Source organism: Gambusia affinis, linkage group LG06 (genome assembly GCF_019740435.1).
Source record: "Gambusia affinis linkage group LG06, SWU_Gaff_1.0, whole genome shotgun sequence".
Taxonomy (NCBI): domain Eukaryota; kingdom Metazoa; phylum Chordata; class Actinopteri; order Cyprinodontiformes; family Poeciliidae; genus Gambusia; species Gambusia affinis.
The window spans coordinates 21,194,371-21,220,390 of record NC_057873.1 but is presented as its reverse complement, the minus strand read 5'-3'; the positions used below and the strand labels follow the sequence as shown (position 1 = coordinate 21,220,390).

General features: G+C 39.8%; 1 protein-coding gene across 1 annotated transcript in view; it reads left to right on the top strand.

Annotated features, from left to right (window-relative positions):
- rsrc1 (arginine/serine-rich coiled-coil 1) overlaps positions 1 to 26,020 on the top strand; it is a 146,227-nt gene that overhangs the window by 6,163 nt on the left and 114,044 nt on the right. The window contains exon 4 of the mRNA XM_044120621.1: positions 21,003 to 21,203. Coding sequence (XP_043976556.1) covers positions 21,003 to 21,203 — 201 coding nt within the window. The remainder of the gene's footprint in view (positions 1 to 21,002; positions 21,204 to 26,020) is intronic.

Genomic DNA, 26,020 nt, shown 5'->3' with positions numbered 1-26,020 from the left:
TCGGCGGAACTGCCTCCGATTGAAACGTCTGTGCAAAGCAGCATCGCTGGTGTGTTGTGAGATGAAAGGTGGAAGGGATTTGGGGAGATTTAGGACTACAGTGAATGTTGGTGTTTGCAAAACGCTGCGCTGTGATTAGGAGGGCTCCGTTGTGTAATCGGCTTAATGGTGAGCGAGGAGCAGGTGGACTGGCCGACGTTAGTGAGAGAGTGTGCTGGCGGGGTGCTGCTGAGGCGGAGTTAGAGATCTGCAAAACGAGAGCATTAATTATGAATTTATGCGGATGAGTGATGGCGTCTCCAGTTTGTAGGTTTAGAAGGCTTGTGGTTTTTGTCTGTTTTTGTCTGCTGTCACACTGTTTCCCATCTCGCCATACCTGTTGATGTGTCTAAGAATGTGTTTCACCTGAATCTAAAACGTAAAGAAATTAAGAACATTTTGACGAAACATTAATTACACGTGTCACCTGTGATGTGCCTCATTTTGTGAGGCGTGTGTCGAGATAAAGGTGCCAAATTTGCAATTTTAACTTGGGGTGCTTTTGGCATTATGTCCCTATCTTCTACTATTGTTTTTCCAAACTTAGTGGAAACTAAATGTCTAATGAATAAAGTTCAATTTGAGGTCTCCCAACTGGTCAAGTCATAATTATCTGAATTAATCAGAAAGTAGCCATGTAAGATTGAATGCAGGAGGCTGGTATGCTAACTATTGATTCAGTAAAAAGTAGCAGTTCGAATTAGTAGCTCTAATGCCATGCAGACCAGAGCTATTGCGACCACGTTCTAAGCTAGCATGTTCTAACCAACAACACTGCAAGCTGTTTGCCGATCAGCTAACAATCCCTGGTTTCTGTCACAGATGTAGCCGGCCAAAAATTAACATAATTTCTTCCTGCTAGTGTAGTAAGCCGAACTTACTGGTGATGCTCATAAGTAGTATTGTTATTCATGGCACATTGTATTTAAAATAAATTGCTTAAACAGCAAAATATGATTGGTAAGATGCTTTTGTGCACAGTCTTACTACTTCAAACCATTAACTTATCAGTCGCTGTGGTAATTGTTAAATAGGGGAATCAATTCTCCAGAAGCGTTGATTACTAATTTAGTCAGAGCTAATAAAGGATTACTCCCTCAAAATAAAGTTCTGTCTTTTTGCATGAATTGGTTGTTTGGAAAACACAAAATTGTCATTTATCTAAACTAATTCTTAAACTCCAGCAGTTTTTCTAGAGTCTCATTTAAATGTTGTCTAAATTGTAGGAAAGTGGAATGGTGGCAAATTTAAGTGTAGTCTTTCTTTCCTTTAAACATTTATTGGATTATAATTACTATTTAGTTTTTTTGTTGTTTGCTTCTATACCTGGAATCTGTTAAATGTCATAACATTTTGTGTGTCAACCTGTGGTATTTTTACTCAGGATTATCATACTATGACAATCCCTGACACTAATCTGCAGTAATCTGATAAGTTTACATATTAGCTGGCTACTCCTTAGTACATAGTTGTTCTTAATTGTTTAATCTTTATCCAGACTTTCAGTACTTAATAGAGTTATTTTATAAGGAGACATTTTACAATTTTCAAGCCTGTACATCTACGTTGCACACTGCCTATCCAACACCCAATAAGTTTAATAGATGTTGCACAATGCTTTGGTGCCATGACCACCATTTGTCAGGGCTATGTGCGTTTGTGTGTGCATGGGTGGATGAGACTGTGTGAGAAGCTCTCTGATGGATCAGAGGAGGATTGAGTGGACAGGACCTCGTGATTGATACTTAGACAAGATATAAGGCGCCGGCTGCCACCCTGTACCTGTCCGCGCAGCACAACCTGCTCCACCTTCAGAATGTGAAGGAGCGTCTGGGAGATGGTGACAGGAGAGGGGAAAGAGGAAAGGAGATGAAAAGTTAGGGGAGAATGGAAAAAGTGCAGGTTCAGTTGGGAAAGCGAGCGTTGTAGGGAGCAAGAGATAGACTCGAGAGGGATATTATTCAAAAGAAATGAGAATAATCACGTCCACAACAGAATATTCCAGGAGGAAAGATTAGAACCGCGGTTGGCCGGCGCGGGTTGAAGTGAGGATTCTTATTACCCTCTTTTGGATCTCTCGCCTATCAATAAAAAATAAAAAGATCCATGAAATAAGAATAATGCTCCATCATGCGTTTACTATTTATTGGAGCTACCTGCCTCTCTTCTCTCCCTTCCTCCTTTTATTCCTGCCCTCAATCAGAGAAGCGCTAGTTCCCCCAGAGGCAGTCAATCTTGCCCTGAAATGTAAAACAGACAAGAGGAACAGATTACCTATTTGCCATTAATGTTTATTCTCTTTGATGTGAGCAGGCATATCAGGCAGTATGTGTGTGTGGGTGTGTGTGTGTAATAGGCCCGCTTGTGGAAGGGTGATTGAGCCTATGCACGTGTGTGCAGATTTCCATGAATGCATGCTCATATGGGGGTGTCGGTGAATAGTCCGCTGGGGGACATGGCAGCTGCCTCGTACAGTGAACTGATCGGTGCAACAAAGACGACACGGCCTCTCATCACAGCCGATCACAGGCTCTTCTTTAGGTGAGGACGCCGGAGCGCCGTAGTTGTCAACTGTTAACGGCAACCGCAGCAGGGGTGAAATGTGTGTGGCTCTGTCAGTCAATCTCTTCAGTTGTTTTTTTACCGCAGCCTGATGGCGCTAACAGAAAGTGAGTAGGAATCTCTGGTGCAACTTGACCAGTCGGGGAGAAGCCGAGCGTATAGTCCTTTGTTAGGTATTCACATTCACACATGTGCTCATAGGTTAGCATTTACTTCATAGGGGCTGACACGCCAATTTACTTCATTAATATTTCAGGGCTGTGTTGAGTTAGCAGGTCAGAGTGCTGGCGTCAGGTGTTGGCCCTGCTAACACTGGAGTACCGCTCTTCAGTTAAAGGAGAATGAAACCTTTAATTATTGGTGTTTCCCTTTGGGGAGACAGCAAACTAAACACTCCACCCAGGAAACTGGATCAGACACCCGTGTGTGAGACTCACAACTGGGGCCTGGTTAAAGTAGAGAGATAAAAACTATTACACTGTGGTTCAGTTAACCAAATATCTTAAAGCAGTGATGCTTTGTAACACTGTGGTCGAGACAAAGGCCCCTTTTCCTACCAACTGTGAACTTACTGTTGGACAACATCAGCCCTGCCCCTTGTACGTGGCCAAAGTAAAGCTCTTAGCGTGTGTGTGTGTGAGTGTGTACGCACATGCAGTTGAGCGATGACCTGGTATTTATTTCACACAGCAATTTTCCCCCTGTATGAGATGAGGTGTCGTACATCTGCTAGATAGCTTTTTCTGCCTTGCTCCGACATGAAGAGTTCACAAGGTCATCCGGGCTGCTTGGGATTGGGGAGGACTGTGGTGAGGAACCGAAGGGTGGTGCAACAAGGTCTTACAGAGAGAAAGAGAGAGAGGAAAGGACGGCCAGCTAGTTGATGTGTGAGAAGGCTGAACTCCGGTGGGGAAGGACCCTATTGTAGGCGACCTCTATGGCCTTGATCATCAGTCGTCCTTCCAAGTAAGAAAAGAGATATTGGTACCTTTGTGGCCCTTGTATCTTTATTCACAGAGATTAGTGTGTGTGAATGCAGTGCAGCAGGCGGCGTTGGGTGTTGCTGGCTTCACCAGGAAACAACCCTGAGTGTGTTTTAAAGATGTGACAAGTGGATTCTATGTGGTTTTGTTGTTTCAGGAGAACCATGAGCTTTAATAGAGTGCTGATGGATGCAAAATGAAATCAAGAGGAATAGTAGAAAAGCTTAAATCTTCTTTAGGGTGCACATTATGTCATAGTGTTCTCACCTGTGTATATTCATCTTCCATTGAGCTAAAGTGTGCTGGAGTGTTGCAACACTGGAATTTAAGAGCGAGCTTCTGGCTGTGTTATTTTTTTTTTCTTTGGTGGTTTTTTTTTTTTTTTTATCCAACTGTCTGTTATCCCATGGCCTCTCAACATCTTCTCTTCTCTCCTTTCCACAAGATGACACTCTGGCCTTTCTTCCTTCTTCCCCTATTACCGGACCTGCAGAGGGTTGATTTAAACTGAAAGATGACCTGGTTTGGTTCAGCTACGTCTTCTCTACTCCATAAAAATCAACATGCTTCCAGTCGTAAGATCTGAACGCGTTTGTTGTTGCGCCTCTCTTTTCCTCCCTCTCTCTGTCTTGCTCTCTTTCTGTGTTGTCTTTTTTATTTATCTGCTGTAAAGGCCAGTCAAGCGCTGCTCAGCTTTGTTGTCAGAAACCTTTATTTACCAAAGGGAGGAATAAGTGACTGACACAGACAGCCTCTTTCATCCCCTTCTCGCCGCGAGCAGTGTTCCCCTCCACCGCCAGAGGAAACCCTCTCCCTCCCTTCCTCCCTCCCTCTGCTCTCTTCTCAATTCTGCCAAGCCGCCCCCCCCCCCTCCCATCACACTCCTGCATCCTGCAGGCTCACAACACACCGGCCCGCTCCCTCGGGTAGCAACCTAGCTGTAGAGTCTGCACCGAGTAGCATGCAGACACACAAACAGAAAGTTCACCTCACAACAGTCATCAGCCGCTCCTCTCATGCAGGTTATCAAATAAAATGGACTCAAACAAAGATTAGCTTCACATCCTATTCTGCATCCTCTTTTGTTATAATCCTGTCTTGAATTGTCATCTTAAAGTAAAGCTTAGTTATCAACTCTGTCCTTAAATAAAAGAAATATCTTTAAATTATTGGTAGTGAACACTGTTTGAAGAATTATTTAAAACACAGATTTCTGTCAGAAAAACAAGGCAGTACAACAATTTGGTTGTTAGCTTATGTTGCTGCCTGCTAAAGAAAAGGAATGTTAGATATTTTGTTTTTTTGAGTGTTCATTTTTTGTAAAGCTCTTACCTTTCGGCACCAATTTCAGCATATTCCAAAGGCTTCTGCATCCTCAGGCGAACTGTGCATATCCTCTGAGCCAAGCGGATGGTTGAGTTTTTGTTGTTGATTGTATTGATTGCATAAATTTCTTATGACAAATTCCTTAATTTCCCACAAATAAAATGGATACTAATACGTTTGATGAGGTGTTTTTTTTTTTTTTTTTTCCACCAGTGCAACGATTGCACACCTGTTAGTGCGTCACAAAGTGGCAGCCTGACTGATGTGCTTCCTTCCTTCACTGCATACAAAATTGTTATATTGCAAACACTGGTTCCTGCTGAACCCTTTACTATGCGACATTTAATATGCAGTCATAAAAATTTATTTTCTGTCTTTCATTTTACATTCATAGAACAGTTCAGATTGACTTGTATAACGATGCTAAATAAAGACAAGTGCCTTGCCTTTGGTCAGGTCAGACTAAGATGAAACTTTTCTGCAACAGTGAAACAGGAGTGATTATCTAAATGCACTTCGTGTTCATTAGTAGGAAAATATGTGATGCCTTGGGGTTGTGCCTGGTTCGTGGCATCAATAGTCATTGGAAATATGATTTTCAGCAACAATTTCTGCTATAAAACCGAAAAGAAGTCATGATTTGGTCTGTCAGTAGGAAAATAAACCAAATCAAAAAGGAACTGGTTCACAAAATACAAAATTAACTCTTTTCGTGGCCGTCTCGGATTCAGATGTTTTATACTTAAAACAGTATAATGTTTTTTGACCATCTTGATAATTCAAAGATTGCTCTCTCTATCTGTTCCAACCTTGTGAAATAGGGATGCATAATTATGAACATTTGAGCCAATATTAATATCTGATATAACATCACTCTTTTGGCCGATGACAAACATTTACTTCTGACACCTTGAGAAAAAACGACCAGCCTTCACCACTGCTTCAGTTAAACTCACCACAATCTTGATTACTTCACTATCACTGTGACATGACCAAACACATAGGCCTTAACAATCGCTTTCACGCCCCCCTTCAGAAACTGAGAGTAATAAGATAAAAATAAATATCGGTTGTTAATATCAACCCAGTTTTACTTATTACTGATCCCAATATGCTAAAAAAATGACTAATGACAAAGGTATGTCCTGCAAGCTAAAGGATTACAAATGTTGGCATCACAGATACCAATAAGTATAAATGTGGTGATTTTGCCTAAAATCACCACATTTTAGACAAAATGTCTAAATTGAAATGTGTCAAGCTCAAACATTGGCCAGTTAATTGCATCTCAAATAATGCAAATATACAATTTTTAAAAGCTTTGTGACTGAACTGTCCCAGACATGGTGCCCATATATATTTACATCGGTTCACCAAACAAAGAATCTGTTCTTTTGATAACTGAAATTTAGTAGAAATCTGTAATGCCACCTTTTTTTTGGTGGAAAGGCAGATTTCACTGTTTTGGTAATGAAACCTCCAGAATGCCAAAGACTAATAACATTCAGTCCGCCCTTCTTGCGTTTACTTTGTGACAGTGAAAAGCTCCATCCGTCTGGCCAGATCAACAGAAAGAAAATGAACACCAAATGTATCTCCGTCTCTCTCTGCCTCCTTCTAGCCTTCTCTCAGTCTCTCGCTCCCATTTAAGCTTCTTGAAGTTCTTCCAAATTGGGTTTTAAATGCCAATTAGGAGGTTGAATGTAGTAAAATAAAAGCAAATGCAGGCAGGATGGCCTCACCTTCTGGCTGGTTAGGCTTCAGAGAGAGCCGAGCCGGACCTTTGGCTCCCAGCGAGGCTTTGAGAGAAATATCCTGCCTAATGAACACATTAATTAGAACCATAACTATTTATAAGATGATAATTAGAAACGAAGGGAGGTAAACTGGGCTTTTCCTGCAATTAATGGAGGATTAATTACGGGAGCTAATGAAGTGGATTTTTGAAACGCGTGGAGGTGAAGTACAGAGATGTGCAGCTTGCTTTGTGATCACTGGCATAATTATTTTCTCCAGCACCAAAGCGTTTGAGGCCCTGGTCCTCGCTGGCTCAGACCGGCTAATAAGCATCATTGCATCGTTATATATGCACTTAAAAAGACTTGCCACTGAAATGACTGTCTAATTATTTCTAATTGGCAGGCCCTGTGTGTTGTCATTGAGCTGTTGGGAGCGGCAGCAGAGCTCTGGGTCTAATAACGCACAGGGCGGAGAAGGTTGGGAGCGAGAGAGAGAGAGAGAGAGCGAGGCAGACAGTGACACGGATGGGGTGAAGAGGAGGGGAGGGTGTGTGTGTGTGTGTGTGTGGGTGTCTCCACTGGTTGCCTGCCGCTTATAGTCTGACCAACACATTGGACCCTGGTGTCAGTCTCCCAGCGGGACATCAGGTCATCGGTGGTCCGGCTCACTCCGAGGTCACCCGGACAAGTATTCAATTACCAAACTTTCATTTTATCTCTGCCCGTTTTCCCGTCTTTTAATGAAATTCCTCTGGTCTTAATTTATGCACAAATAAACACAGCCGTGCGCTTACGGCTCTTATACTTTTAAAGATGTGCACAAAGAAGGGGCGGTGGGCTATGTTTATGTGCTGTGGTGGCCAGGTTCTGAGCCAGTCCTCTGAGGCTGGAGCTGAGAGTGCATGCATGGACCAACCTCAGTCAGCTGCTCACTCTAGGGCTCTAACCATATGGATGCTGACACTCGGAGGACCCTGGCACACACTTAAGTGTTAACTTTCTAACATGCATACATTAGGAAACAGATATTCTTTTACACATTGCATGAAAAGACAACCTTTTTCACTGTTGGACTTTTACCACATTTTGTCTGTTAGGATTACCACCGTTATTTCTATTTGCTAAACGCCAGAATAATATGAGGAATTTTTTTTCTTCAAAGTTAAAAGTTCACATACACTAAGATTATTAAATCTTTAAACAATTTGAGGATGCCTGGATGATAATTTCATGGATTTGAAAACTTCTGTTTGCTTAGTTCTCACCATTTGAGATAAATTGTGGCAAACCTCAGATATTCTACTTTCTTGTGTGACAGCAGGGAAGCGTCAAAATAAATTGGGAAAGGATATCAGAGAAAGACTTGTTGACCTCCACAAGTCTGACTGATCCTTGGGTAAAATGTCCAAATCCTTGAAGGTTCCACGTTCATCTGTTCAACAGACCCTCAGGATTGTTCAGACATAATACTGTTTGGAAAGGAGACTGGGTTGTGACAAAGGTGTTAGTGTTCGGCTGCAAATTGTGTGTATTAATCCCTGGAACAAAAGACTCAGAGACTTAAGTGAGTCATTTAAGTTGATATAAGCTGAAAGGCCTCCCAGAGAAGAAGAAGCCGTCACCCCAAAAGCAACAAAGGAAATGCAGGTTACCGTTTGCAAAAGCACTCAGGGATAAAGGACTTAATTATTTGAGACGTCCTGTTGTCTGGTGAAATTAGAAGTCCACTGCTTTTATTTTGAAATATATTGCTATATTTCAAAATAAAAGCGGCAGAACAGAACAATTGTAACTGTGATCATACTGTTTGGGTGTTTTGCTCCAGGTGGGCCGTGTGAACTTAATAAAAAGCTGGCATTGTGACGAAATAACAATGTACAAATTCTGAAACAACATCTTGAGGAAGGACGTTTCCCCCAAGCCATAGAGTTTAAAAAGGCAATTCTACCAAATACTGAGAGAAGGTGTTCCAGTTTCTGAATTAAAAGAAAGTAATGAAAAAACAAAACCCTAAAATCTCATTAATTAATCTCTTCGATCAGCAGATGAGAGATGTGAATGAGAGATGTTCTTACAACGGGATGTATTTCAACAACGTAGGTGTAAATTGACCCTTTAAAAAGTGTGTGAACAAAGGATTGTGTGTGTCAGATCACGTGTAGAAGCAGTTCTATTTTACATTTTGTTTTTATGTTCCGTTATACTACTTATCTCAAACTAAAGATGCATAAAATTTTTATATAATTTGGCAAAAAAATATTACTGTTTGGATCTCTGGTGTATGTATAGGTTCTGTGCGCAAGTACTTAATTTAACTTATTCTAAGCATAGCCGTGCGTGTTACCCAAAAAAAACAAAACTTTGTGACACACCTTCTCTCACTTCTGAACAACTCGAGAGCAAATTGCCTGCTAATGAAACCACTGCCTGCACTTGTCAGTTCACTTTGGACAAGCAAAGCACGACCCAAACACACCCGCCAACATGTGGTTTCACTCTCACATTTGGGAATATAGCTGTGAAAGCAAACGAAAAAAAAAAAAAAAAAGGAGAATCAATAGCGGAGAGTTGAAATGAATATCATGTGCGTCTTGACTAGAAAACCTGACAGTCAGTTTGAAAGTAATGAAACACTTTCTCGGTGTGCTCATGAGGGTTTTATATTTGAGGTTTGTCCTTCTTTTTTGCTCCGTCTATCCAGTCGGGGTTTGGCTCAGCGGAGGACAGGAGAAGCAAGCAGAGATAGTTGTGGCCGGGTATTGTGTTGTACAAACAGCAGAAAGAGTCGGTGCCGAGGTTGAGAAATTTCAACCACAATTTTGGCATTAGCATTAAAAAAAAAGAGCTTATTTTAAATGGAGAGGACAGTTTTGTCAAACCGGTTTGATTTTGGATTTTAACACAGATTAAATTTGTTGGTGAACTTCTTTGTTTTAATTCACCTTTCGATTTCATATATCAAAATGAAATGGACATTTCTCATTTGGATTAGAATAACTACAATCTACTTGTTATGTAACCATTTATTTATACTGTCTAAGGATTTGCTTAATATTAAAACTGCAATAATTTCTTTGTACAAAAAAATATTTGGGCATAAATAAAGAAACAAGTAAATTTTTACTCTTTAGAGACACACATGTAGGCAATTTCTGAGCCATGATTTACTTTTTTAAAGCTTTGAGTTTTTAGTACTGATTTGTTTCTGATTATTTAAAATAATTCTCGAAAATAAAATACTTTTTTTTTTTGGGCAATTGTCTGGATAATTTTTTTCACTGTCTGAATGTAACTGCATAGTAAAATAAAACAACAATTTTCTCAAAAACAACTAGAACGTATGGACCCATCTCTCTCTGCATCACTGGAAATCTTTCAGGTTAAGGGACAAAGGTGTGAACAACATTACATTTTTCTTTAAGGTGTTTTCTTTGTAACACTTGAGAGGAAAAACATTTTTGAATTTTACTTATGGAGGAGCTTTTCTGTTGCTCTTGATCATTAATTATTTATAGTAGATGCAGAGGTGATGTCACACTGTGTGTAAGAGAGCAGGCTGTGTCTCACAGCTCTGCAGAAAAACAGAATTCCTCTTATTTTAAAACAACCACAAAACAAGTACACAGTTCACATTTTTAACTTTCATTTGTATCTTTTGTTGGCTCAAAGAACACAGCAGCTGTGGGTGCTCCCTGTACAGTTAGTAACATGAAGAAAACTTTGGTATCTACTATGTTCAGCTTCCTATTTTCTGCTGGAGTCTGACTGCCTGCTTAACAGGGGGAACAGAAAGAAGGAGCCTACACGCCTCCTTAGAAAATATTTTCTTTCCTGAAAGCTTAATAGATCTAGAGTGCTTCCAAACTTTGTTTTCAAACTTCTTGATGCTAAAAGTAGCAAACTCTTTTTATTCACTCAGTAACAACCTCGAGACAGAAAAGTGTTGTCAATGTGACCCTATATTGTTCGGGTGCAGTGCATTCAGTGTTTCAAATCAGAGCCGATCAAGTTCTAAATCATCCCAAGTCCAGTCACCGGACAATTTTAGTCTTTAGTAGAGGTGCGTTGAGTCTGCTCAGACGAAGGCAGTATGTTGTCAGATCCTTTTCGTTAAACAGGTCTGCGTTGCAGAAATTCCCCCTTCATAATTTGAAAAGAAGCTAAAATCTGCCCTCTAAAGTCTGTGTAGCGAGAGCTTTATTGGAGAGGAGAGGGCTTTTCTCTCTAAGGATGGAAGCCTTTTCTTTGCTATTCACTTGTTGGTTTTTCTTTGTGTGTTTTCCTCCTCTCCTCCTTGTTCAGCCTTGACAGCATATGGGAAACAAAAATGATTTTTCTGAAACTTCTTTGTGAGGGAAGTCTCTGTTCTGTCAGAAGACAACTCGATGTTATTCCAGCGAAGAGGCAAAATTATTGCCGCTTTTCTTTTTCCTTTTTTTGCTTTTTATGGGGCGCTACTCCATTTGTGTCTTGGGTGTTTAATTAAGTGTAGTTTCCTTTTAATAGTGGAATGTGTGCCTGCTTTTTGTCGTTCTGTTCCTCGATGCCTTTTACAGTCCGCCCACATGGTTTGTCTCAGCGTTTATGATTTTTCTTATACCGGAGTTGTGAGGTTCCTAAATCACTTAAGCACACGGGGCCCGAGCAGCCCCACATTTAAACAGTAAAAGGCTGTTATGCTAAAGGCCCTTAGATCTCCTATCACTTCATAAATATATGCGTATAAAAGGCAGAAAAATACATCTTCCCTGACCAGAGTGAAGGAAGCAGGGGGGCAGTGAGTGTCTGAGAGCACACCTGCTAATTGGAGCCAGCTTGATGTGAAGCACGGCTGTCTGCTCTGTCTTCTCCATAATCCCAGAATCACTTTTTTTACTCTATTTTTTTTTTTTTTGTTCTTTACTGCCAGGAAGGTTTTTTTTTTTTTCCCTATCCTTTCTTTTCAGTGCTTAGTCCTCCCATTGTCCTTCACCTGTTTTCTTTGCATCTCATTGAAGCACACCAGTACATTCTTAATATGTATGAAATTGGCTTTTATCGTTTTCTGGTCTGGACAAGTCTAACAAATTAAAGTTTTTCAAAACTTTTTTCTACTTCTGTTGTCTAAAAGAAAATGGGTTTATATTTAAAAAAAAAAAAAATATATATATATATATATATATACTTTTATCACTGATTTGTCAGCATGTAAACATTTTACCCACTGGTGTTTTGATTTAGATTTTTGAATCATCTGACTGAATGCACCAGGGATGCACTATCAACCCTAATATCAAGATCGGCCGATATTAGTAATTTTTTAATGTTTTGCTCTCTGTATCGGCCCGATATTAACAAATGATGTTTATTTCCTTTTTGCTGCAGTTTGTTTCTGCAGGGAGAATGAACCAGGTTGGTCATGAGGCAATGATAGTGTTGCACACAGGATTGTGGCGAGTTCAGCCGTAGCAGTGTTGGAGTCGGTAGTGTTGTCGTTTATTTCAAAGTGTCAAAAATGGTGGTGAAATATATAAATAATAAGTTGAATTGCTTCATTTTAACAGCAGTATTGATATTGTATATCGATGTTGGCCCAAATTTACATATCAGTGCATCCCTGGTTTTCACACAAACTGCCTGTTTGCTCATCAGTCTGCGTTACATTCAAGTTGAACTTGACCAGTGACCTTAAAATAGACTAAATTGCCAGAAAAGCTCTAAAACTATCTTTAAAAAATACATAACAAACAAAATAACAGATACCAAAGTATCTACATTTAGTTTTAGATTTTGAAACAGAGCTAATCTCATGTAGTGCCGATGCCAACAAAAGTACATTGAATAGACTGATGACACCACACTCTGAAAATTAGAAGCTAGTTTAAGGACTGTCCTGCTCCCTAATTTCTGGAATTAACGAGTAAAATAACCCGACAAACATTCAAGCAGTTTCAAGGTTGATATTTTGCACAAAAATGTTATAAACTAGAGAAAATCCAGAAATTACAGTCGTGGTTTAGAGACTCTCTACATTTTATCCATCTATGCTAAGTACCAGAATGCATTGTGGTGAACTTTGCTGTATAAATACAATAAACTGAATTGAGTTGAGTCAAATTAAACACAGTGAAACTGGTATTTTTTTTTACTAAAGTTACGATGCCACAAGATACTGGCCCACTACTAAGTTGCAGATGGAGGTGTTGAGAACCAAAACAGCTCTCTCCTAACTCGACCACAGAGTATCTAATTGTTTCTACACCTAATGCTCACGAGAAGGAAAGGAGAAAAAAAGTGGGTTATGGTTGCGTGAGTGGCTGTAAGAGAGTTGGCAAGTTAACACCTAGTTGAGAAAGAGACCTCCACTTGACCTCGTGTCTGGACTGAATGGCTGAGCCGGGCCACACAGAAAACCCTTCCCCATAACTCCAGCTGCTAATGGGTGTCATGTCGAGCTGCGGCTGCACGGAGGTCAGGGGTCGCAGGGGACGGCCAAGTTTAGGATTGCGATGAGGAGTGATGCTAGTCGTATGTGGCTAAGCATTGTACACATGCAACATTTAACAACACACCTACTCATCCACATATGCAAGCATGCAGATGTTGTCCATATCTAGCTGCTGAATGTCGTCTTTTCCCTCATCGTTGGCTGGCTGTTGTAGGTTCATATAGATCTGAGGTGCCTTTGAAGGCCTTTGAACTCTGCTAAATGACTTGACCTTGTGGCTTGTGGCTGAATCTAACCGTGTGAGTGTGTCTTGGTGGGACACAGCGAGTGGGTGGCCTGCATGGGGTTTCATTTCTGCTTCACGGCATCGCAGACGTTTGTGTTGACGACTGCTAAATTAAAAGCAAACTGAAGATTATGACAAATCTAAACACTGCTTTTATGAAGCAGAGGGGGAAACGAAGAGAGGGGAGTAAGAAAAAATAAAAAAAGAGAAATGTTTCTCCGAATCTTTCATGCTCCATCTTTTGCTGTGTTAATTGTGCTCACAGTCAGCTACTTTCCAGTGATTCCCGGCGTGTTATTTAGCGTGCGGAGTTATATTTATGTTTTCGCAGAGCCGTGCGTGGTGGATGACGGAGCCGAGCCAGAGCGTGTGCGTGTTCTGTGAACCAGGGGAACAGATAATGTGGCTGCTCGGAGGGAGGAGGCAGCTTGGGAAATGATTTCAACAGCTCTCATAATTAGAGGAATATCATAAATTAAACTTGTGTCTGCCGTTGCGTTTGAAGAGCACTCAAAAGTAATAAATTCTGGATGGTTAACATATTTGCATTCCATTCAGCAGGCAGCGTCAGGCGGGAACAGCTGTTTTCCACGTCTTTTTGGCAGCAGGAAGTGCTCATTGCTCACTCAAGGTGCTTTTAGATACGTTGAAATGGCAGCAGAAAAAAAAAAAAGAAAGAAAAAGGAAAGTCACTTTTTAGTTGAACATGAAGCTGCTGCGAGCCTCCGTCACTGGAAATAACTCGACGGGGAATCGCACATTAATGAAGTTCTTCAAACGTGGATCGCCTTAGATTTAATAGACTCATTTGCTTTTCAATCAGCTGCTTGGAAAGTTGACTGGCGAGTTTTTCGGTAGTTTCCATGTGGCTTGTGGGTACTTCTTGATTACTTATTAGTCTGTGTTGCTCTGGTGAAATAAACTGTATCGTCCAACAATTAGATCTTAATATTTACTGTTGACGTTGGGACTTCCCAGTTGATTCTGTTCTTGATTTTTTTTTTTCCCCCTCTCCATTCCAGAAGCATCCACGGCATATGTATTTCAAAGCCTTCTTTTTATTGACTTGCCTTCATACGACATTAATAGTCCTTAATTCTTAACCCCACTTTCTAAGTAGAGCAGGTTCCTACCAAGAGCCACTTTTTTCCCTCAGTCTGTATGGCATGTCATTAATAGTAAAGTTTCAAGGGAAAATCCCAGTTTAATGTCGATGTAGGTTAACGCATACATACCAACAGATTATTTTTTTTTCTGTTTTAATTTCACCTTTTACTGAACATTATTGAGACTTGACCCAGTATTGTTATACTGACTCAATAAGACAAAGACTGAGGTAAATCAAGATGGAAATGATGGATAAATGCAGCGTAGCTTGTAAATACGAGTGTTTCTGAACAAACACAGATGTTTCCGAATACAGATGCCGCATTAAGACCCCTGGGAACATTCATTTCTTGTTGAAGAGTTTTTTGTTTTTTTTTACCTTTCAAACAAAACAAACCACACACACACAAAAAAAACACTTCTCATTCTTGTTCATCATATCAAACAGTTGCATGTCCCACAGAAACTGTGCTCATTCAATTTTATTAATGTTTCCTTTTACGATGCTTCTGTCAATTCTATTGTGTAGGATTAATGCCTGTTATGCTGAGTATGGCTGATAGTTTGGGTGCTGTTCATTTTTCAGGTGAATTGAAACCTGTTGTTTCCTATGTTTTAAATAAAGATTTCAAGATCCAGGTGACCTGTTTAAATGAATTAAATTTGTGTTCAGCAGTTCCAGTGTATGTTGAAATGCACCCCATGGTTAAATAAGGTGGGTTGTCTGTGATGCTGTGGGCGTGTTTCTCTACCAAAATGGCTGGGAGGCTAGTTAAATTACACAGCTTATTGAACCATTTGAAATACAAGAAGTCTGAAATGACTGGAACTGAGGAAAACAATGTTTATTTTGCTCTTGCGCATAATGAGGAACATGGTAAGGAAGGAAAAATCCCTGAAATAACCTAATCTAACCTTTAGAAAATTGCAGCACTGGATCATCAAGTCTCCATGACAACCGTTTACTTTAGCACTCGTGTTCTAGTACCTGTTGAAGGAAACATAAACTTTAACAAAGCTGAAGCTATTGGTAAAATGAACACCTTTGCTTAAGGACACTCCTATAGTTGCTTCTTTAGATATGCAAATGTAAAAAAAAAAGTAAGATGTAAGATAAAAAGTGTTTGTTTTTTTTGTTGCATACGCTGCCATTTTCATTCAGGAAAACAAGATGGACATCATTTTACATCGGAAGTGCATTTCTGCTATTTAGCTAATCATTCGTCAGGCTGCCATGAGACTACCTAGATGGAAATGGGTTAAAGTTACATAGACATCAATCACTGCTGTGGAACACTGGCTTAATGGGCATGCTAGCTCCTTTGGGTATCATCACTGATGAGATGAGCTCCATGTTTTACAGAATTCATATAAATTAAAGCTAAGCTTACCATTGTCTTCCTCTCCTGGGTTGGCAGTTTGGGGTAAAAATAAAACTGTGAATGTCCATCACTGCATCGAGCGGGGGGCAAGATAAGGTTAGAGGAACGGTTCTCGGACGATTCGTCTGTTTCTGCCAAATGATGTACTATGAATAATGATTTGGCTGGGGTCAGATTCCAGTGGAGACGCTCAACTGTATCTGACACTAGTGGTATCGCATGGCTGCCGTTAATGTCCAATTTTCAATGAAAACAGAAATAGAATACAGATAAAGGCAGCACACCATCCAGCTTCACACCCGGACACATAATTACCCCAATGGGCCGTGGTGAGGGATCATATCCCTGCACGCCGTGGGGGGTCAGTGGCGATAAGCTTCAGCCCAGCTCCCAACATGGCGCATAATTACTCTATTGATAATTCACCAGGAAAATGGTCCCAGCCAATTGCAGAGCTCCGATATAATGGATTGGACGATGAAACGAGGAACGAATGGAGGTAGAAGGCTGCGAGGGGCCGTGTGTATGTGGGTGGGTTACATGTGGGGGCAAGCAGCAAGGGCCTTTTATTAGAAATGAAAATATGTTTAGGTCATAGGGGGACCCATTTTCCCTGGAGATAATAAAGCCAATGAAATGTAAAGCAGGGAAAGAGCTTGGAATGGAGTCCAACTGGGGCTGTTTATCTGTGTGTGTCCTGCATTAGCCCATTTATTCCCAGCCTCAAATTAGCTAATCATTCTCCAAGGGGAAGGACTTGGTCAGGAAATTGACATTTAGCAGCATAGGCTCACTCTATTAACTACAGTAAATTTAATTTGCTGCACACCCCAGAAGTGGGATGTTTGTGTTGCCATCAGAAGGAGAAAGGGAAGGGAGAACAAGAGCCGTGAAACTGAACTGGGGTTATTGCTTCCTCTGCTTCTGGCCAAAATTTGCTTGACTGTAAATATGGGATTCAGACTTGGAACTCTGTGGCTTTGATGCATTTTTCCTCATGTACTGCTGATTATAAACATACACAATGTTAACTCATTTATGGTTTTCTTCATGTTTTTTCCATTAGATCTCATTTTCGGACTTTGGCCTTGTCAAGTTGTGTGCAGTGCATTAAACACTATAAATCACATCTCTTGTGACCACTTTGACATGTACCTCTGAATCACATGTGTCGTTATGTTTATCATCCTGAGTAGATCAGCATTTAGCTGATTCGAGACTTAAATTTTCCAGTTAATGTTTCCAAGTGTGACTGGGCAGAATACTAAACCACCGATTTGATGCAGTTCAGTTTATTTATAAAACAGACATTTAAAATGAATGCCATTTCCAGACAAATCAGTCAGGTCCCATTTATATTTGGCTATCTGGAGTCCAGTTTGGTCCAAATTTAGTCACACAAATTTACTTGATCAATTAATAGCATAGTTAAGAAGCAGTCTTAGGGAAACCAGCTGATTTCATAAACCCATTGACGATGCTGCAATCTTTCCTCTGTAGCAAGCATATTTAATGAAACACCCTCTTTTAGAGAAAGAAACCTCAGACAAAACTTGGCTTGTTAAGGGAAGTGGTGTACTTTCTGCTCAAGCAGCTGTAAAGAGACAGAACAGTGAGGTGAATTGAAAAACATTGATATTCCAGGCTAAGAAAAGAAGCACAAATAAACGCAAGAGCACAGGGCCAGGTGTACTTTCTCTTCAAAAGAAGAATTCACAGAGTTTATGTCAGCAATCTCTGACAATTGCTTTGTCCATCAACAAAACAGAGTAAGCGAGACGCACATTTTCTAATAATAAGCCTACATATGGTTAGTGGCAGCAATAGCTTCATCGGTGATTTGCTCCAGGAATAAAACACAGATAAGCAAAGAAACACAAAGTCAAGATTGCTTCTGGTGGGAAAGAAAAAACAGACTATACACAGTTATTTTTAACAATAATCTTTGAAACCTGGTGTAAAGTTCTGCATAGAAATTACCAGTTCTCCCTTTTTCCGGCTCAAAACCATGGTCTCGAATTTGGAGGTGTTAATCTGCATCCTGTCCGCTTGTGCTGGAGATCACAATCTGATCAAGCCTACAGAACCACATCATCTGCACTAAGGAGAGACCCGATCATAAGGCCACGTAAACTCCTCATCAGATCCCATCAACACTTTGGCTGCACAAAGGACTTCCATCCATAAAGGTTACGAGCAAAATCGCTGACAAAGGGCAACCTTGGCGGAGGATGATTGCACCTTACGGCAACCTGTACCTTCGACCTGAGGGAAAGAGAACAAATTCCTCTAAAAGTGATGGTCTCTGCTGGTTACGGTTGTTTTGACCTTTTTCACAATCTGTCTGTTCCAGATATCAGACATGGGGCGCTGCCGAACGGCAATTACTTTGCTGGCCATTTTAACAAGACAGAACAGACTGTTCTTGTTTTTCAATGACACGTTGCCATGCCAAGCGGTAATACCAAATGTTGAAACAGACTCAATAAAAGATCTGCAACATTAAAATGGGAGTGTTTTATCAAAGCTAAAACGATTCAACTTTCACTGAAAATAAAAGTCTTTCTAGGCCCTCCTTTCAAATTGCTGCGGTGTTCTGGTCGAGGTTGAATTCTCCTTGTTTATCTCCGGGTATCTGTAACTGTCCACAGTTTCCACTAGAGATTCATTGATTATTGTTGGTACAGCAGGGTGGGTAGTTTTCCTGAACTTTATGACGATGTTCTTTGTTTTTCTGGCATTCAGCTTCAGGCAATGTTCATCACACCACTTCACAAAGTAGTCAAGAACAGATCCATGTTGAATCCCTTCCTACTGCAAACTGACTACAACAGTGTCAACTGCAAGCTTGTAGGTTCCTGATTTTAAAGCCACTCTCACTGTAAATTAGTTATAAAATATACAACAAAGGAGGAGAAGAAACATCCATGAGATGATCCTGTGGATGACTGCTGTTTCCTGGATGGAACACCAGTCGCTCTTATTGTCTGCCTATACATGTAAAAAGTCTAAAATCGAGGATGGTCGAGGAGTTTATTCAGCAAGATCTGGAGTCGAATCGTACTAAGAGCTGAAGTAGAATCCATAAATGAAAGCTGTGCATGTTTTTTTTTGCCCTCAAGATGCTTGAACATGTAATTGGCAAGCAAACTGTAACGGTTCAATCTGGCCCAGTTCTTAATGGGTCCGAATGGAAGGCAAATCCACCAGCTGAAAATTATCTTCAAGAGTCCATAAAGTGGATAACAAATGACAGGTTCATTGCTGTTGCTTTTCTCCTCTCTTTTAGTTTCCAACTCTTGTCACTTTTTCTTACTTTTCGCCTTAGGATAAGTTATTGGGACATATTGTATTTTTCACTGTGTTTTAGGGATTAATGTCTTGATCCAGTGGTTAAATGTCATTTATGTGAAGAAAACAGTTAAAATCTTCTTAATTCTTCAGCAAAACAAGTCAAGTGAAAATATAATTTAAGAAAACATTCATCATTTTGAGACTTTAATTTCTAAAGAGAAAGTTCTTTGTTTGGGCATCGGTGACTTTGGAAAAAGTGCCTTGGGTTTTTGTATTTTTGTATTTATTTTTTTTATTCTCTTTTTTCCTTTTCCCAAAGATTCCCTCATGGAGAGACTTTGACACGGCTCAGTGGCCCTCGGGTGATCAGGATCGCCGGGGCCTAATTGATTGCAACAGTTGTCGGAGTGTTGTCTGTTAGGGTGGTGACAGGTGTCTGAAGAAAATGATTAGTTCTCTGTTGGGAGAGAGACAGCTCTGGATGTCCCAAACTGCAAACTAATAAAGGGGGGAAAGCAATAAAGCTCGCGGACAGCAGGTTTGACTGTTTTTATAGACAAATCAATAAAATGATAGATGATGGAAAATAACGGCATCTCAGCTGCCGATTTCTACTGAGGCAACCAATCACGGCCCTCCCCCCGACCACCCCGAACCCGTTTGACACACGCACACACACCCACACACGCACACACACACAGTGCTCAAGACACAAACTGAAATCACGTAAACACTCATATTTATACAGCATGTCTGTGTTATGTACTGTGACACATAAATAGGGTTTATTAGATCATTTAGGCGCAATGACACATAAGTTACTTTAGATTTTTTTTCTCTGCTGTTTAAATCAGTGTATAAATTTTTGTGTGCTACAGCTAACAAAGTAAATCTTCTACTGTAAATCTCTCGGAGACCAGAGGTCCAGCGTTAGGATCAATACTGAAGACAGGTCTTCCTCTAAGCCCGTCTCTAATTGGCTCCATTTCTGCAGTGTGTGTGTGCGTGTGCGTGTGTGTGTGTGTGTTTGTGTTTTATGGTGTATTGGTTTGTATAGAACTATTATTACACCCATCCAATGAAAGATGAATCCTTCCACTCTTGGGAAATTTGATCAGATTAAGTATCATTTTGTGGTTTAAAGGATGCAAACATTACTGTGCTGTGATAGTATAATGCAATCTATACAGTGCTGATCTAATTTTGTGATGGGTGTTTGAGTAGATTTCATCAGTTTGGTTTTGATTTAAGGTCTGCTGTAGTTCCAAAAACCCAGCTGCGAGTCTTCATTACACTGAAATATGTTTTGCTCCGAGAGTTTCTCTGTGAAGTACAAAAATCATCCAAAGAAACATTACCTGTTCTGTTCTGCATCTACAAATTCCAGGTTCACACCTCTTCTCAACTTTGTTTCCTGTTACTACTGCCACGTACATCTAGTTGGTGAAACTGCCCTAACTACATTTGGACAGAATAACTTATGGCCTTTTTGTAAATACCTACAGAAAATAACTCAAGTAGAAACTTAAAAATAGAGCAGTGAGTCGGATGTAATGAAAAGGGTTAAGGAAACATGGGTTGTCTTGCTGAAGTATTTACATTAGGGTGATATGAAATTAAGAAGTGTGAATGTTATAGGAACAAAATAGATTATCTAAGAAAAAATAATTTAAGTGTTCATGTCTTTCTGTTTTGGGTTCAAAGTAGACATTGACTCCAGATACTGAGTACTCTACCCAGAAACACTTTAGAATGTCCTTGTCAAAGTCCAGACCTGAATCCAGTGTGGTAAGACTTGGAAAATATTTTAATCCGACGCGGTTTCAGTATTTTAACAGCGGTTTTACTTTCTTCCAGGTCTCATTCTCGCCACAGACGGTCCCGCAGCAGGAGCAGCAGCCGAGGCCACCGAACAAGCCACAGCCGCAAAAGAAGCCGCAGCAACAGCCGGGAGCGGGACCGGAGTCGGCGCAAGGGTCGCGACCGGGACAGGGAGAAAGATCGGGAGCGAGACCGAGGAAGAGACCGAGACAAGGACAAGAGTAAAGACAAGAAAGGGTGAGCGGAAGGATAATTTGCGTGTTGACATGGCTGCTCCTGCTGCACAGCTCATCATCCCCACATGGGAACAGAATATGTTTATTGGTGATATACCGATACAAACTTTGAGTCCACAGTCTGCTGCTCCATCCATCACTCAGTCCCTCCATTCATCAATCCATCAGCTCATATTTTTCTTCTTCTCCCATCCTGCTATTAGGCGTAGGCCTTGTAATGTCATGCGATTCCCTGCTGTCAGAAAAAAAACCCCAACACGTTACAGTCAGACAAATAAGTGGTAGAAAGGTACGCTGTGCAGGTTTAGCTTGTAAGAGCGCTTTGGTCACCAGAACAACATGGTGATTGTTTTTCCTCCCTCTGGGGTCAGGTGCAATAAGTCTAGAAACAAAACAAGATCATATGTGCCTCCTGTGTCTTTGTAGCTGGTGTCAGGAAAAAAAGGACATCTTATTGAAGTAAGAAAGCTTGACATCTTCACTGGCAACTTTGTGGCCTCTTATGGCTGTAATGCAGACCAAGATCGGATTTAGTGTAGTAGATACATCTATGCTGCACTACCGTTATAACACCTTCAGAGCCCCTTCTCTGCTTCTACCAGAAACACATTCCCAATTCTTCCCCAAGAGAATACTCTCAGACGTGATAGGGAGGAGACTGGAGTGTACACAATTGTCGGTAGATTTATACCTCACCACCTGAAGGAATCATACCCCTTCACTATAATTTAATTGGACCTACCTTACAAAATTATTCTAATATAAATTTCTGTATATTTTCCTCAAAGATCTACACACTAACGCATAATGATCTGGTCAAACACAGTTTTTTAGATTATAATCCAGTATTTCATAAGTACTGACACCCATTTTGATTTAGGTTTTCCCAGTCTGACTGTTTCCAAATTCAGGCTGGCTACCATGTACATCCTGTCACTCTACCATAGAGGCCTGATTGGTTAAGCTTCTTTGCACCTTCTCAATGCTTCTCCTATCACTATTGGAGAATAAAGAGCTTTGCTAGTTTCTTTCCACTAGTTTCTTGGTCACCTCTCTGACCAAGGCCCCACTTTCTTGTTTGCATAGTTTGCTTAAGTAGCCAGATCTATGGAGTGTCCTGGTAAAACAAGCACAAAAATACCTCAAAACATGTTTGTACTTTGTAATTCTGTTCTTTTTTGTGTAGATGTTTTTAGTACTACACCCAACACTGTTTTAAAATAAGTATGTAATGTAGCAGAATGTCATTAATACTGTCTGATGCTAAAAAATTGCATAAATGCTATATAAGCTAAAATTAGCCAAAATGCAAATGTTAGCCTAAATGCTGCCACTGGCATGTGGGGTGGAACTAGCATGTTGTCTTACATTCTCTGCCATTCAGTGTGCTAAACAGAGTGAACAAAAAAACAAAATAGCTAAAAAGCTTATTTTGGGGAAAAGGCCACTGTCTACTAATGTTTGTGCTGATGATAATGCCATACTTTCTGATTTCTATTTTTGCTAAAGTAAAAATCAGATGTTTACTTTGTGGAAACTTGTTACCAGAAACGCTCGTCTCTTATCAACAGATTAACAACAATTATTGTTATTGTTCAATAAACATAAGATTTCTTCTGCTCTTTTGAAATACTCATACCAAAGAATTGTGCAGTTGGTGAATTTTGCAGAAAAGTGAAATATATATATATTTTTTGTCATTGGTGGTAAATATATTATAAAACAGATTTTCAACACAAAAGTAAAAATCTGGTTTATACTTCGTGACAGTTTGTTACCAGAAAAAAACCAGCCTCTCATCTCAACACCAAATTACTTATTGTTTATAAAACATTTGAAGTACTGCTTATCTGCTTAGACACAATAAAGTTGGTAAATTTAGCAAGAGTGAAAATTAGACATTCACTTCATGGCACTAAATTTGCAGAAAACGCGCTCAATACCTAGCCACAGATTAACAACAATTGTTGTTATTGTTCAAAAATCATAAGATTTCTTCTGCTCTTTTGAAATATTACTTATCCCAAAGAATTGTGCCCTTGGTGAGTTTTGCAGAAGAGTGAAAATGTTTTTTTTTCTTCTGTCAGTGCTGGTTAATATATTATAAAACAGATATTCAACACAAATGTAAAAATCTGATTTATACTTTGTGGCAGTTCGTTACCAGAAAAAATGCTCATCTCTTAGCACCAAATGAACAAGTAATATTACTGTTTATAAAACATAAGCTCTTTTGAAATACTGCTTATCTGCTTAGACACAAGGAATTTACAGTTGGTAAATTTTGCAAAAGTGAAAATCAGATGTTTACGCCGTGTCACTTGGTTACCAGAAAATGAGCTTGTCTCTTAGCAACAGATTAACAACAAATATTGGTACTGTTTAAAAATTATAAGATTTATTTTGCTCTTTGGAAATACTGCTTATCTTATACTAAAGAATTGTGCACTTAGTGAATTTTGCAGAAAAGTAAAAATGTTTTTTTTTTTTTGTTATTGCTGGTAAATATATTATAAAATACATATTCAACACAAAAGTAAAAATCTGCTTCATACTTTGTGGCAGTTTGTTACCAGAAAAATGTTGCCTTACTTTGAGTTGCTCCATTCAGTATGCTAAAGGATTCAAGGATTTTTTTATTTTTATTGTAATACCGCCTTGATAGTTTGTGGTACAAAATTTGTACTCCGGTCCCTAATCAAGAAATCCACTATGCAAAAAAAAAAAAAAAAAGTAGATAAAATATTAACTAAAATAAATAAATAAGCAGATGAACACAAAAAAGAAATTTAAGAGGTAGGTGTAGTTATGTATCTGTGTGTAAATAAACTATGAGGTGAAGCTGCATTTGGTGCAGCTTGAGTTCAGCAGTCTGATGGCTGAAGGGAAGAAACTGTTCCTCAGTCTGGTGCTCCTGCTCTGGATGCTCCTCAGCCTCCTGCCTGAGGAGAGCAGCTGGAACAATCTGTGTGCAGGATGGGTGAAGTCCTTCATGATGAGGAGCGTCCTCTTCCTGCATCATGCTGTGTAGCGGTCCGAGGTGGAGGAAAGGCTGCTCTTCACACGGTAATGCAGGTGCAGAGAACGCCCTCCACCACCCAGCGATAAAAGCTCCTCACGACTGACACGACTTATACTTGGACTTGTTTAGATTATCTATCTAAACATAGATAATCAATTTTAAAAAATAGTTAAAATGGTTGCTCCGCAAGGCAGTGCACTAGGGGGGCAGTGAAATTATAAGTTTTACTTAAGTAGTGAAATGCTAATGTTTTTTCTAATACCTCCCATGCATTGCTATGGTAGGCCCCAATTAAATATGAAGGTAGGATTGAAATAGTCACAATTTGATTATTTTCTTACTTAGAATTACACAAGCTAGCCAGTATTTTGTAAACTTCGAAGTAAAACATATGTAACTGACTATATGACAGACATAAAACCATTTCAGTTTGAGTGCAGATTCTTCATACCATAGCATGCAACTTTATTTCTAAAGGACTGAAATAACAACAACATAACAGCTGATCAAAGTGCTGTACAACAAATGTAACGCTTTGATTAATCTTCTTTAAAACAAAAACATCAAATCTTAATTTTTATTTTTTTTTTAACAGAGGGGGGACAGCAGCTTTACTTTGAAGGAAACGTGTTCCATTTATTTTAAGCTATTGCCTTTCTTAGATCACAATCGCAAAAACAAATAAAGCTAACAGTGCAACGTAAGGCTAGGAGACTATATCTATTTTCTTATTAAGGCTTCAATATCCTTTAGCATTGATAGGAATCTTTGTCTTTATCTCTGACCCTGCTTTCGCTGGTCTGCCTGCATGAATGTTTGTTGTTTTGTGTACCTGTGTGTTTGCATTTCCACCTGTGGATGTGTTAATATATTGCAAATGGTTGATACAGCTGTCTCGGAGGCAAGTTGATTAAACCTGCTAGGATTGAATCATTTTGATGAAACTGTAACACTGACTGGACACGAGGGGCCTTAACATTAAAGGAAACAATGGATATTGTTGGGATGTTGATAAGGAGCCTGTAGGAAGGGGTTTCCTGTTGTCTTGCACAGTAAATTTTGAGCAGGAGCATTTAGGCCTGGACTTTCTTGGTTTACCTCTAGTCATCTTGCTGTGTTTATTTATCGTTTCATTTCTGATTGATTAGATAGCTAGATAATTAGCTAGCAAGGGACAAGCTAGCTAGCTTTTTTAAGTATTTTATGGGTAAGTACAAATTTATCGCCAATTGGCTGGACGATGTTTGTCTTAGCCATTGCCGCACTTCTGTTGCCAACCCATCGGATGTATATATTTGCAATTTTCTTTTCTACATTTCTGTTGGGAAACAGGTCTTAAATTTCATTCAGAATGGTTTTAAGGTTTTAAATTTGAGTCGGTGAAACCTACAGAAACCGTGTTGAAAGTGGACCAATCGGATCTGGTGTGAAATCGCCTGTAGAAGAGCTGACTCTCATCACCACACCGCCTCCTCTCCTTATCTCCACCTTCCTGCCCATGAATACCACACGCTGGATTTTTGACAAAGCCAACATTTCTCCTAAAGTGGTCCAACATTCACCAGGAGGAAGGTTGATTTTGTGGCGAGAATGCAGAGAAACCTTTCTCTGATATTCAAGGACCAGAAGCATCTCTTTCATCCCTCACAAAATGCCTCCTGTGCTCCTCAGTTACAGTTAAAATAGTTTGATGTGTAAGCTTGAGTTTAGGGCTTAGAAAAAGTCCCCATTCTAGCAAAAGAAAATCTAAAAGACTTTTCCGTCACAGAATCTTTGAAACCTTATATCCTGTCTAA